This window comes from Dreissena polymorpha, chromosome 1 (genome assembly GCF_020536995.1).
Source record: "Dreissena polymorpha isolate Duluth1 chromosome 1, UMN_Dpol_1.0, whole genome shotgun sequence".
Classification (NCBI taxonomy): domain Eukaryota; kingdom Metazoa; phylum Mollusca; class Bivalvia; order Myida; family Dreissenidae; genus Dreissena; species Dreissena polymorpha.
The window spans coordinates 70,558,075-70,574,310 of record NC_068355.1 but is presented as its reverse complement, the minus strand read 5'-3'; the positions used below and the strand labels follow the sequence as shown (position 1 = coordinate 70,574,310).

The 16,236-nt window shown below is 36.2% G+C and overlaps 1 protein-coding gene across 2 annotated transcripts in view; it reads left to right on the top strand.

The window, feature by feature from the left end:
- LOC127834310 (ATP-dependent RNA helicase DDX55-like) overlaps positions 1–16,236 on the top strand; it is a 174,128-nt gene that overhangs the window by 25,688 nt on the left and 132,204 nt on the right. The window contains exons 6-8 of one of the 2 annotated variants that reach the window (XM_052360060.1): positions 782–1,022; positions 3,584–3,827; positions 4,092–4,546. In XM_052360060.1, coding sequence (XP_052216020.1) covers positions 782–1,022; positions 3,584–3,827; positions 4,092–4,172 — 566 coding nt within the window. In that variant the 3' untranslated portion in view covers positions 4,173–4,546. Of the gene's footprint in view, positions 1–781; positions 1,023–3,583; positions 3,828–4,091; positions 4,547–16,236 lie in introns of those variants that run through there. The other variant, XM_052360068.1, reaches the window with a different exon arrangement.

Genomic DNA, 16,236 nt, shown 5'->3' with positions numbered 1-16,236 from the left:
AGTTCCATAGGTCCTTAACTCTGACCTGCTAATTAGCAGAATGTATACCTTCCTATCTCCAACTGACGTGCAGACCTATCAATTGGTTGCATTTATGGCCAGCTGGGTTAAAGTCAATGTCCTTGTTGCTTACAATTGTTTACACTCAGTATCGTCAGTTATGATGAAGATATTGTGCGTAAATTTTATGTGTACCTAGGTAACAGGCTGATCTAAAGAGGGAAGCCATTTTACAAAAATGAAAAAAGAAATTTGCAATAAATTATGTTTGGATATAGGTATTGTGTTGATTCTTTCTTTGTATTTAGAGAACATGCAAATCTAGGGTGGAATAACATTTGGGGTCAGTTGGTTTAATGTCATTGTTACTTAAAATTGAAAAATGGTTTCCACTCAATCACTAAAGTTTGATGGAGGTATTGTTCTGTAATTGTGTGCTTAAATGCAACCAAGGTATTACATAAAATGTGTGATATTATGAATATAGTTTGATGGTTTGTTAGGTCATATGAAATTACGGTTAATTATCTAATTATAAGGTGGTGCAAGAGGCCAGAAAAACAATTTTATGGCATGTTTGACATTAAAAAGAAGCCTTTATAAATCAAAGAGTTACAGCTTTATGATTCTTGATTCTTTAACATATCATCATATGTCGTATTGTTTGTAGGAAAAGATTCACAATTAAGGGCTTGACAAATTTGATTAAGAAAAAATGTGATTTGTGCATAACAGTTTATATGTTAAGTACATATGTAATATGCTATCTTACATTTTGCAGTTCAGACAATGGCCCTCAATGACCGGGCAGTCTTTGAGAAGGGAATGCGAGCATTTGTCAGTTTTGTGCAGGCATACGCCAAGCATGAGATCAGTCACATATTCAAGTTGAAGACCCTTGACTTTGGAGCCCTGGCTACCGGGTTCGGGTTAATCAAGTTTCCTAAGATGCCGGAAACCAAAGGACTGTCCCTAAGCAACTTTTACGAGGTTCCAATCGAAGTTTCAGAAATAAAATATGTGTAAGTGTATTATTTTAATTACAATGTACCTGAATATTATATGGTGGTTTGCGAATGTCAGTAGGTCAGTATGTTTTGAAGAAGACTGATCATTTGTCTTTGTTATATCCAACTTCCATCTGGACTGCATGAATCTTTCCAAAATGTTTGTGGAAAGAGTATGTTGACCAAAAAATCTATCTTAATCAGAAATAATTGTGGAATGACTGACCTGGAATAATTAAGATTAGCCTTAAATATATGGTTTTTTGTAGGTTGTTTTATAAATGTCTGTTGAAGAATAGGTTGAAGAATATAGCGGTATATAATTATATAAATAAATAAATTATATATATATATTTATATTTATATATATATACATTTGTTTATTATGCTCCCCAAAAATTTATTTTGGGGGGAGCATATAGTCGCCGCTTCATCCGTCCGTGTGTCCGTCCATCCGTGCACAATTTTTGTTGGGGCTATTTCTTTGAAATTTTCCATTAACTGTACATATAGTGCAATTCTTGTCCGGGCTATTTCTCAGCAACTAATGACTGGAATTCAATGAAACTTTATGGGAAGCTTCACTACCAAGAGGAGATGTGCATATTATCAGCAGGTTCTGGTCGGGTGATTTTTCACAGAGTTATGGCCCTTTAAAATTTTCTATAAAAAAATTCTTGTCCCCCCAACTACTGTGCCCTCAAGACGTTTCCTTTTATCTGAATATATAGTGCAATATTGTGACAAAAACAACCTTCGGGGAGCATCACCTGTCTCCGACGGTTTCTTGTATTAATGTATTTATATAGATTCAGTGGTCCTTACAAAGTTGAAGTATTTATATGTTGTTCATAGTTTCATACACTGGGTCCAAAAATATTTATGAAATGTTCACTCAATTTTTTAACATGTTTCAGGGCTTAAAATCATTACCAAGTTTGATAAACAGAAAACTTTCAATTGTATAGCTGTAACCTTAAAATTGTGGCTTCTAATCTGAAAGTGCAACAGTTTCACTTGAGTATATAGTCAACCATTTCAGCCCTGTAAATCTGAAAGAATATTAAATGAAATATATGTCTACAATTGCATAAGTTTTGTCGCCCCCCTATTTTATTGTAGATGGCTATAGGTCTTTGCTTGAAACAGATTATACAACTTTACTGTTATCAGGTCACTAAATCTCAAATATCATGTGGAAATGACAAACATGGTTACCCTATATCCAGTTCTCTAGAAATTATACATGGCCCTCAATCTATTAAATCTGCCGCCCCACCTGAAAAGTATACTTTTTTCCCCTTTTCTCAATTCTATTTCAATTTAATCTTTGCAAACATACTAAATTATGAAAAAATGCAATGAATATAGTGCAAACATGTACCAATGTAATAATGAGAGAGTAAGTAAAAAAATCCCCCTAAAAGGGAAACGCTGCGAAAATTCCCCCTCCTAAGAGCTGGGGACCCCTTACCCCAAAGTAGTGTGAGGGCGCTGTTATATGTAGTCAGTATTGGCATACAATGCTTTGGTTTTGGTTTAAGCACTGAAATCACTGTGTACACTCACCCTCTACCTCCCCCTTAACATCATTCTCTATATACCATATAAATGCACCAATTAACATGTACCTGGAATATAGTTCCCTTTGTATATTTATGCCCCCCTTCGAAGAAGAGGGGTTATATTGCTTTGCTCATGTCGGTCTGTCGGTCGGTCGGTCCGTCCACCAGGTGGTTGTTAGAAGACGATAACTCAAGAACGCTTGGGCCTGGGATCATGAAACTTCATAGGTACACTGATCATGACTCGCAGATGACCTCTATTGATTTTGAGGTCACTAGGTCAAAGGTCAAGGTCACGGTGACCAGAACTAGTAAAATGGTTTTTGAATGATAACTCAAGAACGCATACGCCTAGGATCATGAAACTTCATGGGTAGATTGATCATGACTTGCAGATGACCCCTATTGATTTTGAGGTCACTAGGTCAAAGGTCAAGGTCACGGTGACCGAAATAGTAAAATGGTTTCCGGATGATAACTCAAGAACGCATACGCCTAGGATCATGAAACTTCATGGGTAGATTGATAATGACTCGCAGATGACCCCTATTCATTTTGAGGTCACTAGGTCAAAGTTCAAGGTCACGGTGACCCGAAATAGTAAAATGGTTTTCGGATGATAACTCAAGAACGCATACGCCTAGGATCATGAAACTTCATAGGTAGATTGATCATGACTTGCAGATTACCCCTATTGATTTTGAGGTCACAAGGTCAAAGGTCAAGGTCACGGTGACCCGAAATAGTAAAATGATTTTCGGATGATAACTCAAGAACGCTTTTGCCTAGGATCATGACACTTCATAGGTACATTGATCGTGACCCGCAGATGTCCCCTATTGATTTTCAGGTCACTAGGTCAAAGGTCAAGGTCACAGTGACAAAAATCGTATTCACACAATGGTTGCCACTACAACAGACAGCCCATATGGGGGGCATGCATGTTTTACAAACAGCCCTTGTTTAAACAAATAATGTAACAATTGCCACTTGTTGTTTTTTTTCTTGCAGAGACAAAGCTATGGAAAAACGACGACAAGAGCAATTACAAACTGAGGTCTCAAATCATGCACACAGGAAACAGAAAGCAACCAAAGCCTGGTCGGAGAACAAGGAACACAAAGACAGGAAAAGGAAGCGAAAGGAGATTAAAGACATGAAAAGAAAGCAAATAAGGCGAGAAGACATTACTGAAGACGATATTCAGGCAATAGACGAAGATTTTAAAATGATTAAGAAACTTAAACAGAAAAAGGTATCGCTACAATGTACAAAGCTTAAATGATTGTCAATTACCAGTCAATAGCCCATCTTTAAACATGCCTATTCATTTTAGAATTTAATACTTAACCAAACAAAATATCATAAAAATCTAAATTTGCGTAATTGACATTGTTTGGAAATAAATGCGTTGTAGTGTTTCCAAATGTTAGCAGCAATAGATATACAAGTTGTCATAGTTAAATAACATACGGAATATTTCATTTGTCAACCATTATTTTCCTGTTCCTGGTTTCAGATCTCACAGGAGGACTTCGACAGGGAGTTCATTTCCTCAGATGAAGAAGAGACAAAGACTGAAAAAAATTGCCATCATTAATTAAGCACTGCTGGTAGATCAAATGAGGAAGGGTGTGACATGTATCAAACACGCCCTGGGCCAATATTCAACATTGTCTCAAGACAAACATGACTTAACACGAAGAACAAGACTTATCAAGAGAGACTCAAAAACTAACACTTTTAAGACTAAGAACAGGGCTATATGGGACTTACAAAGTCTTAGACCAATAATGGCTAAAAGCAAAGAATATTACAACTTTTTGTTAGAATGATATTGCATGAAACTCCCTCTGCTCCTTGAATACTTGTTTTTGAGGAGATTTATAATTTTAGAATGATTTATTGATGATGTTAGCAAGATTTTAGAAACCTGGTGTATTGTTAGCTCACCAGTGCAAAGCAAACAGTGACCTTAAAAGAGTATTTTTCCTCTGATGCGTTGTGCCTGTGGTGTGTTAACTTTTCATTTTAACAATATACATCTTAAACGACTTGTTAGATTTTATCAAAACTTAAAGTAACGTTAATACCAAAAATCAATGCATATTTCACAAAATATTTTTTATATAAAGTTGACCCATAAAAAATCAGTGTTCCTTATAGCAATAGCACAAATTTTAACGCAAGATGTGGTATGGTAACATAGCTTAAATGAGATGCAACATGCACGTTTTTATTTTTTGTGTGGCACAATATGTTCTATTTTAATTTCTCGCAACGATATCTTTTTATACTACACACGAACAATAACATGGTACAAGATTATGTGTTGCATATAATGTCCAGCAAAAAACAAAAACAGCGCATTTTGTAGCTTGTTAAATCTATGTAACCATACCACATCTAGCGTTGAAATTTTGGCTATTGTTCACTCCTTCACATGGTTCATTCAGCTTTTCTTCCAACAACGTACCTCATGCTTGCCATGGAACACAATTATGTACAGAGTCGTGCCCCTGTGACGTGTAAAAACCAAGTCGACTTTCGTCATTTGACAGAAGCCACAAGGGGCTCATGTGGGCCAAGAACATGTGTAGCTGTCATGTTCTGAACGTACTTGTTGGTCTTTTGCTCCATGTAAGAGATGAGGAGTTTTCTTCGGAGACTCTTGATAACAATAGTATTCTATATGACTCCCAACGCAGGTTTAGACCTTCCCGTTTGTGTGGGTCGCTTTATCAAATGTATAAGCAAAATCCATAATTGGGACGTTAATGATCCACACAAGGGCAACACTAAATATGCTAAGAACAGTTTAGTGCTTCACAGCTTTAAAAGAGAGCCTTAAAAAAGACATGATGTCTATCCTGTTTTATTGTGAAACTGGAGGGGACTTGTGGTTTGCGCTCTGTCTGTCTGTCTGTCAGTCTGTCCGTCACACTTTTCTGGATCCTGCAACAACTTTAAAAGTTCTTCATATTTTTTCATGAAACTTAAAACATGGATAGATGGTAATATTGAGATTATGCACATCATTTCATTATGTTCCTACGTCAATAATTCTGGTTGCTATGGCAACAAATAAAAAAAAATCTGACAATGGTGGAGTTTCACCAGTAGGGGACTATATTGCCTGGCAATCTCTTGTTAATCATGCATTCTGCCATCGTACAAACATTCTGCCTTTAATTCGGTGGTTATTATTCAGAAAATGTACCATGAAATATGTGATCTTACACTGTTTTTAAGTTGTATTGTCCTAAAAAACACCTTTACTTTAAAGTCTTGTACGTAACAACATATTGCACCGGGGCAATATTAAGAAGATAAAAAAATCAGGTTAAGTGTTAAAAAACATATGTGAATGTCATATTTTTTGTGTGGCGAGTCGATCACATTTGCGTTGTAGCGTTATGTCTCACATAGAGATATATTAGTTTAAACATGTAAAAAAAAAGCTGCCTTTCAGTTGTACTTATGTTTATAGCTCACCTGATTGCTCAGGTGAGCTTTTGTGATCCATCTTTGTCCGTCGTCTGTCCGTCCAGCCGTCCTCCACATTTGGTTTGTAAACACTCTAGAGGCCACATTTCTTGTCCTATCTTCATGAAACTTGGACAGAAGATTTGTCAATATGATACCTCGATTAAGTTCGAAACTGGGTCATGCTAGGTCAAAAACTAGGTCACTATGTAAAGAAGAAAAACCTTGTAAACACTGTAAAAGTCACATTTCATGCCCAATCTTCATGTAACTTTGTCAAAATGTGTGTCTTAATGATATGTTGGTAGAGTTCAAAAGTGGTTCCGGTCCGTTGAAAAACATAGCCGACAGTTGGCCGGGCAGTCTTCCTTATTTGGCTATAGATAAACCTTGTAAACACTCTAGAGGCCACATTTCTTGTCCGATCCTCATGAAACTTGGTCAGAAGATTTGTACCAATGATAGCTCGATGGAGTTCAAAACTGGGTCAAAAACTAGGTCAAAACAAAGAAAACCCTTGTAAACACTGTAGAAGTCACATTTTATGCCCAATCTTCGTGTAACTTTGTCAAAATGTTTGTCTTAATGATATATTGGTTGAGTTCAAAAGTGGTTCCGGTCCGTTGAAAAACATGGCCACCAGTGGGCGGAGCAGTTTTCCTTATTTGGCTATAGATAAACCTTGTAAACACTCTAGAGGCCACATTTCTTGTCAGATCTTAATGAAACTTGGTCAGAAGATTTGTATCAATGATACCTCGATCGAGTTGAAAACTGGGTCATGCTGGGTCAAAAACTAGGTCACTAGATAAAAAAAAGAAAAACCTTGTGAACTCTGTAAGAGTCCCATTGCATGCCCAATCTTCATGTAACTTTGTCAAAATGATTGTTTTGATGATATGTTGGAGGAGTTCAAAAGTGGTTCCAGTCCGTTGTGGGCAGGGCAGTATTTCTTATTTGGCTATAGAGAAACCTTGTAAACACTCTAGAGGCCACATTTCTAGGTCCAAATCTTACAAGAATTAACATTACTTGCAAATTTTGCATTGCAAAAAAAACATGCAAATGGACAGTATTCGATCAGAATTAATCATTAATCACACTGCAAAAGTAAACAGAAGAGAATCAATCTAATATCGATGGTAACAATTTAAAATGCCGAACCTACATTTTTTGGCATTTCGCAATTTTGATACTGTGCAAAGCGGGAAATCAATGCGCATATACCCCCAAAACACTGAATTAGTTAACCAATCGCAACAGCTTAAAAAAGTCATGTGATGTAATGACGAACCGCAATTGGTTGAAGTCAAAATGACGAAGCTTCAAAAAAAAATGTAACTTCGGTATTTTGCACGCTAATTAATACATAGAAGTATCAATATAACCATGTTTTTAAGGTAAATTGACGAAACGTGAACGCTGATAGAATAATTCAATGATGTACATTTTATAGCATTGTTGAACGAAAAAAGAGATCAAAATAATATAAAATGTTGAGGCCTTAACTTAGTAACTTGTGGCCACAAATCATAGCTTGTTCCTACGACTTATTAAGTTGAAGTCTCAACATAATAAGTTGTTCCTTCAACTTAATAACTTCTAGCCTCAAGTTACTAAGCTGAGACCACAACTTAATTAGTTGTGGAAACAACTTACTAAGTTTGGACCACAACTTAGTTGAACCAATCAGATAGGCCGTTTCTTATGAAGTTGTTCCCACAATTCTATAAGTTGTTCCCACAAGTGACTAGGTTGAGGCCACACTATAAATAAAGAATTGCGGTTGTCACCTCTGTGCCACGTGTAAAACAGAAAAAACACGCATTGCTTTGCCATATATCATGAAAAACAGTGGAATAATTCATTCTATTGAAACAAAATCCATTACAATTAGCTGTCCAATTTGCCGCAGCATCACATAAATGCAAGTCTAAATGACGAAGATACATTTTACAGCAGATTTATTAACTTAACGTTAAAATAATTTCCTACGAACATGCTCCATCATGGGACACTTTTAATCAAAGTACTGACAGTACTGGTGTGACGATGCTTTTGAAGAGGATGGAAAGAAAAGCATCAATTTAAGTAGATCTACATCATCACAATTGTGTATGTGGGTACGAAAAAAAATTTGGTACGGACATTTTGGGTACGAACAAATTATGCCAATAAAAAAATTTGGTTACGAAAAAAAATTAAAGTACGAAAAAAAATGGGTTAAAAAAAATTGGGTATGAAAAATATTGTTGTACAAAAAAAATTGGGAACGAAACAAAAAATGGGTGCAAAAATAATTTGGTACGAAAAAATTTTGGTACGGAAAAAAATGGGGGTACGGGGACGTAGTACCCCTGAGGAACTTGATCCACAATCCCACATTCTTGGCCCTTTCCGTCAAACATCGGATAAGTAACTTGAAAGCAATAGTATGAATACACATTTATGGCGTACCATTTGGGTCGTAAGTCAACAAGACCTAGTAGGTTAAAAGAGAAATGTACTTTTACGTACAATATGTACGTCGAAGTACATTTTTTGTATTTCGACGTACAAAATTGTAATTCGACGTTCAGTCTTTACTGACCCTAGATTGGTTACCTCCCCTTATCTTTCGCTACTCTCTATATATACTCTGTATATTATAGTCAACGAAGTCAACGGTTATATTCAACGGGGGACCAGTTAATACTGACCCTTGAGTGTAAGCCAATCAGAAGGCGCCTTACATCTGTTGTTTTTAGAGATATTTGACACTGAACATTATTATTATTATTATGCCCCCCTTCGAAGAAGAGGGGGTATATTGTTTTGCACATATCGGTCGGGCGGTCAGTCCACCAGATGGTTTCCGGATGATAACTCAAGAACGCTTACTCCTAGGATCATGAAACTTCATAGGTAAATTGATAATCACTTGCAGATGACCCCTATTGATTTTCAGGTCACTAGGTCAAAGGGCAAGGTCACAGTGGCTCGAAAAAGTAAAATGGTTTCCTAATGATAACTCAATAATGCTTAGGCCTAGGATAATGAGACTTCAAAGGTACATTGATCATGACTGGCAGATGACCCCTATTAACTTTTCAGGTCAAAGGTCAAGGTCACAGTGACTTGAAACAGTAAAATGGTTTCCTAATGATAACTCAATAATGCTTAGGCCTAGGATAATGAGACTTCAAAGGTACATTGATCATGACTGGCAGATGACCCCTATTAACTTTTCAGGTCAAAGGTCAAGGTCACAGTGACTTGAAACAGTAAAATGGTTTCCTGATGATAACTCAAGAATTCTTACGTCTAGGATCATGAAACTTCATAGGTATATTGATCATGACTGGCAGATGACCCCTATTGATTCTCAGGTCACTAGGTCAAAGTCAAGGTCACATCGACAAAAAACGTATTCACACAATTGCTGCCACTACAACTGACAGCCCGTATGGGGGGCATGCGTGTTTTACAAACAGCCTTGCTATTTATACCATATTATGCGACTATCGACCGCTTACTAATAGATATTGAGCGTATTTATTGAACAGTATTATAATTATTTATACCAAATTATGCGACTATCGACCGCTAACTCATAGATAGTGTGCGTATTTATTGACCTAGCATGGCGGAATTAACCTCAGACTTATGCAAATAATGGTTAACACAAAATACAACCAAACTAGGGAGGTTATTATACATTTTTAATCCCGTAATCGTTTGGTTACCATTGGGAATTTCCTACACAGTATTGCGCTGGACCTTGATATTCCGCCCCGCATGGTCAATAAATACTAACGATATGCTTGATAATTTTAATTTAAAAAAAGGCAACCTTGAATCTTCTTCAAATGGGTATTTAATCTATTTCTATGCTTAATACTCAAAACTTCTTTGTATAATGTTTTTTGTTTTTCCAATTTTGATATTTTTATTTATTTTGTTCTCAATTAAAAAAGAATTTTAAACATTTATTATGAATGAATAAATCTGAAGGTAAAGCGGCTCATGAGACAAGTGTTTTGATCGGCTGTTAAGAAAATTTGTACGTCGAAGTCGACGTAGAAATATATACTTTGAAGTGTATTTCATTTTGTACGTGAAATACATATTGTACGTCAAAGTGCATTTCTCTTGTCACCAGGTAGGTTGACATTCGACCAAAATGGTACGACATCCACATTTCGTAAGCGGTAATGCGGTCCTACCTATGCACATCAAAATGTAAGCGAAATATGTAAACAAAGTGGAAGCTTGTCAGGAATGTTTGAATTAATGAAGAAAATCATGTATTAATTTGAGCTTATTAAAGAAATGTACAGAAAATATGTTAAATAAGCAATGGCGATATTTTTCTCAGCCACATAATTGTTGATAGTTTGATATCACAAAATGAAAATTAAAGCAGAACTGTCAAAAATGACAACCTATCAATATGTGGTTTTTGCAGGCACGAGAGGGCGATAACACTCAATGTGTTCCCATTTTTTACCATAGGCTTTGCCAATGACTTCTATAGTATGGGTGGCTTTGTTATAATTTCTTGCTATCATGTAACTGCATGATTGTGTATATGTTTATAATACACAAAGCATAAATAATGATATAAATATACTGGATGAGCTTATAATAATCTGATAACTATAGCCAGGTCAATTAAGTACATACCGTATTTTATCACGTATAGCGCGCTACCATGTATAACGCGCATGCGATTTTTTAAAGCCAAAATGGAGAAAAAAAAGAATTCAAGACCAAAAACCTGAAAATTTGGCCGAAAATGGCCGCCATTCTTATATTGCGCTATCATTTAATCTGAGTTTTTCGGGCGCTTAATATTTTGTTTTAAAGTAGGGAGCGTTTATACGATCAGGAGCATGGGTTGCATAGCACTATATTTTCGACAATTTTTAAGATTATTCTCTCGAAAACACCGTTATGTCCTTATTGCTGCTGCGCATGTTTTTTCAAGATCCCTGCGCGTTAAATTCGAACCACTATTACCTATTTCTCACATTTGAACAGTGTAACATTTTCATTACCTGCCGCTCACAACATCGTATGACATCTTCTTCTGCAGACCCGCAACATCTCAATGTCCAATTTTACGCAAATCGTCCGTGGATCCCATTTTATTTTTCATCGACTTAAATATTTCCCCATTAAGAGATGCTCCCCAATAAATCCAATTTGACCTGGTATTTCGCGCCTTCACTGCGTCTAGTTGATAAGTATTTATAGTAAGACAAACAATACACCCGAACGCTCAATTCCATACAGTTGGCGTTATCGGCGTAAAGCCATTTGACAAAATATTTGTTTGTCTCTATTGAAAGAAAATAAAACGAGTCTATATCTCTATTGTTGGTTTGTAACCTACGTAGTATACTCGCACAGTAGCATATTTATGCAGAGATCGGAAAATCATTGATAAATGTATTCGTCGTTTCAATGCTTAGGGCCTAGTAATTTCGGCAAATCGGAACTCAACTTACGAAAAACACTTGCTCAATTAACCGTTGAACTCCACCTCCGTTCTCTGCAAAAGGTTCGAAGGCGGAGCTTTGCACGCGCTATTATTTAATTGGACGATTGCCATTGAGGAACAAACACACGATTGGTTCGGCATGTTGATTGCTAGACAAAGGAAGCCAATTTTGTCGGCGAGAAACTTGTCGCTTTATTGCTTCAGACAGGAAGCGGCTTTCCTTTGATGACGTCAAACTGTCCTTTTCACATAGAGTGCAAATTTTCGGAAATGCTAACATTAAACTTTGGATTAAATTATCAAAATAAAGCAAAAGCGAAGTTGAGAAATATTATTGAAATAATTAGCCTCAGTTCAAATAAGACGTTTTGCGTTGTAAATCAACGAGTTTTCATGACAACAAAAACTTTAACAAACAATACCGCGACGCACAGGGATCGATATACCTCGATTTTTTTTAATGAACAATCAATGAAGAAGTGTGAAAACACCAACAAAGAAATTTTTTTCATCTTTTAATTTTTGTCAAAACTATTACTACCCCGTTCATTCCTAACCTTTCCCGCTATTTGTTGTTTCGACAACGGCCCCTTCAGTCTATAACATTATAGGGTGTAGTTTTTTTGCAATAACAAAAATGGCGGCAATTGTGAAGATTTACGATTACGAAATGGATTTTTTGCAATTTAGCAACCAGGAAAGCGTTGTGTCAATGTATTACGCGCACTGAATTTTTATTTTGAAATTTGAAGGTAAAAAACTGCGCGCTATGCATGGTAAAATACGGAATACAATTTTTTGTCCTGATTTCATGCAAACTTGAGATATTTATGCACAAAGAGTATCAAGATATGGGTGAAAAGTATTTTTGATATGTGTTTGGTGCAGGCCCCTTTTCCATGACAGTGAAAAGGGTGTCAATTGTTTTCTGAAGTATTTCATTCAACCATTAAATAAAATGTACTGTTCTGCATATAATTTACATTTTGATAGGTGTTTGTTAGGTGATCAACAGGAGATAACCAGGGTGCCAGAGAAAAGGGATAAACATTTGAGATCTGGTCAGGGCTTCATATAAAAGTGGTTAAGTGGTATACATTTTATATCTGGCCAGTGCTCAAGAGAAAATGTTACCATTTCAGAAAATGTTACCATTTAAAAATGTTTAAATTACACTTGACTAAGGCTCTTTATTCATCTAGCATGAACACTTGTACTATATCTTTTTAACACTTTAAAAAATAATATTTAATGTACAAATTTAATCCTCCAATGTGTACAGATACTACTTAACATATATTTGACTTTATTGAATATAGGAACTAGCTAAAATATCCATTTGAAAAAAACATCAGGGGGTGAATTATTAATTGCCTAAAGCTCTGATGCTGGAGCTATATTTATAAATCTTTAAATACACTGATTAAAAAAGTAAAACAATACAATCATACAACAGAGGGAAAATCATCCCCTCTAAACAAACATGATAAATAATTATGTATACTATTTTTGGATCTGGATCTGGATTGGTACACAGCAGGACCTTTAATTATGCGCGCTGCGGGAGAGAGATGGGAGTGACTTACATTTTAATTTAATCACTGAAATTAATCACTGAAGTAACAGTGTGATCTCATTTGATATAGATGTACATGATTGTATCAAGCAACATAATTCTATTACGTCATACAACTTCCGTGCTCAAATGAGATGTGCACGAGCAGATCGATATATTGTCATTGCGATTTAGCTACTCGTTGAGTACAGACGCTTCGGCGTGATCGATTTTCCGTAACGAATTAGTTCGTTCGCGGTTTATACTGCGGTATCGCACATGTCAGTTTTATTGCAAATAGTAGCAATTATTGGAATTATTTTGTCATTCATAACTAATTTTACTGAATTTCATTATTTTTCTTCGGAAACAATAAAAAGAAACTTGTTTTTTGTAAAACATTTCTTTGGAAATTTTTACCAGTCTTACACGTGTCAGACCGGTTTACGATATCCGGCACACTTTTTCTTAGGTTTCTGTATATTAAACACGTCATGGCGTACAAAGAAGTCCAGAACAGTAAGAAACCACCCAGTAAGTCGGTTTCGGTCGCAAATCAGACCTCTTCGGTGTCCGAGGACACACCTAAAACTGTTCCTAACAAAGGTCAGTGTTCTACGCCCACAAGTTCTATGTCTAAGGAGACTGAACTCATTCGTGAAGTTCTCTCTATTTTGCAAGAGCTCAACGAAATATGAAAAGTCAGAAAGAACGTATTGAGAAACTTGAATCTGCTCAATATTACGATGAAGTGTATTCAGAGGACCAGTTCAATGATGACGATGGACAGTCTTTTGATGAAATTGATAAAAAAATGTAAGTCCCAACCCGGTTTTTCGGAACCTAATGGAACGTTTTAGTAACTCTGACCCTGTTGATAAGAAGGTCAATGATGATCTAGCAACATTTGTGAATAGTTCTTTCAGGAACGCATTGTCTGATGACATAATGAATGAACTTTTGAAAGAGGTGCATCGGCCTGAAAACTGTGATGTTCTTGTTAAAACTCGTGTTAATCAAGGGATATGGCGTTTGCTGCGAGCTTAGGTTCAATATGACGATAATAAAATGCAAAGTGTTTAAGAATTTTTGGTGAAAGCAGCATCTAACATTACCAAATCTGTTGACATATTAGCCAATTCCACAAAAAACCCATCAATTGCATGTAGTAAGGCCACTGATCTTTCAACCAATGCTATTGCCCTTTTAGGCCAGACCTACAGAAACATTAACATAAGAAGAAAAGAGCTCCACAAAAGCAGTTTGGACCCCAAATACCATTATCTTGCCTCTCCATCATTGCCATGTACAGATTTTTTGTATGGTGATGACAATGACGTTTATAGAAATGTTCGTGAGATAAACGATCTCAACAAAATTGGCCGCATTGGGCAGCAGTTTGGCAGAGGACGTGACTTCCGTCGTCCCCATCCATACAGATCAGGGTTTAGCATTCTATACATAGATGGTGACGTCACTAATTTGTGTCACCTCTATGCTTAGACGCATCACATTCCCCTGGTTTGGGGAATTATGCTTCCGCCAAAGTAGTTCTGCGTAGGAACAAAAATGTTAATATTGAAAGAAAATCGTTTTTTATTGTGTGTTTAAAACGGAATGTTGTTTAAAGAAATGTTATTCATTATGTTTAAATGTGATTTTGAATCTCTATTAAGACTGATTGAAGCATGATTACCAGACCTTCTTTTGCTTTCACTTTTCATTTGTAAAAGAAGTGCTACCCACAATTCCTTTCGCATAAGTACACAGGACAGAAAGACCGGTGTGTACACAATGAGGGTTTAGAGGTCGAGGCCGATTTCGTGGTCGAGGCCGTGGTGATGCTGGCTTTTCAAAAAACGGCCGAGCATTGGCATCGAGGAAATAGACAAGGTTAGTACCTTTGAAGATGGTAGATTGAAATATTTTGTTGAAAATTGGAGAAAATAACTAGTGATGAATCCACTTTGAATATGGTGGAGCATTTTCACATCAATCTCATTGATAATGTAAACCCAGTTAAGACATTTTGACAAGCAAACAGATTTTCTTCTAATGAAAGTGGTCAAATTGATCACGAAATACAAGAGCTATTATCAATGAAAGTTATTACCCAAGTTGAACATGACCCTAACGAGTTCATTTCTCCAATTTTCACTGTTCCGAAAAAGGATGGTACATGTAGACTGATATTGAATTTAAAAGATTTAAATCAATTTATCGAGTACCACCATTTTAAAATGGATACCCTTGAATCTGTTCTCAAACTGGTCACTCCTGGCTATCATTTTGCATCGGTAGATTTAAGGCATGCATATTATTCAGTGCCTATTGCACCGGAACATAAAGTAAAATTGTGCTTCATCTTTAAGAGCAAAATCTACCAGTTTGAATGCCTTCCAAATGGTATTTCAACGGCGCCAATACGCTTTACTCGCCTGCTTAAGCCCGTTTGTGCATCTTTGCGCATGCTTGGTATCACAATTTCCGGGTTCATAGATGACTCGATAATTTTAGCACACACAATGCAAGATTGTGAAAGAAATGTTAAAGATACTGTCAGGTTGATAACTGATGTAGGTTTTATTACACATGAACAGAAATCTGTTTTGGTCCCTAAACAGCAAATAATATTTCTTGGAAATCTAATTGATTCTGTAAGCTTGACAGTAACTTTACCCAAAGAAAAAGTTCCAACATTGTCCAATCATGTTCAGAATTGCAAAACATGACTTTTGCAAAAATTCGACAAGTTGCTAGGGTTTTGGGTCTCATGGTCTAAACGTTTTCTGCTGTTGAATTTGCTCCTCTTCATTATAGAGTAATAGAGAGACAAAAAATCTTAGCTTTACAAAACATGAAGGGTGATTTTGATTCGTGGATGAATGTCTCTCAGGGCATTAAAAATGAGCTCCAATGGTGGATTGATAATCTTGCTCACCAGAAAAGGAGAATCATTCATGCAAATCCAAGTTTAGTAATCACTTGTGATGCTTCAAATGATGGTTGGGGAGCTGTTTGTGAGCAAAATGAAATAGGAGGTAGATGGAGAGACCTTGTGTACCAAAATCACATCAACTACCTGGAATTGTTAGCTGTTTTTCATGCACTAAGGTCAAGTTGCAAATCCATTGAAAA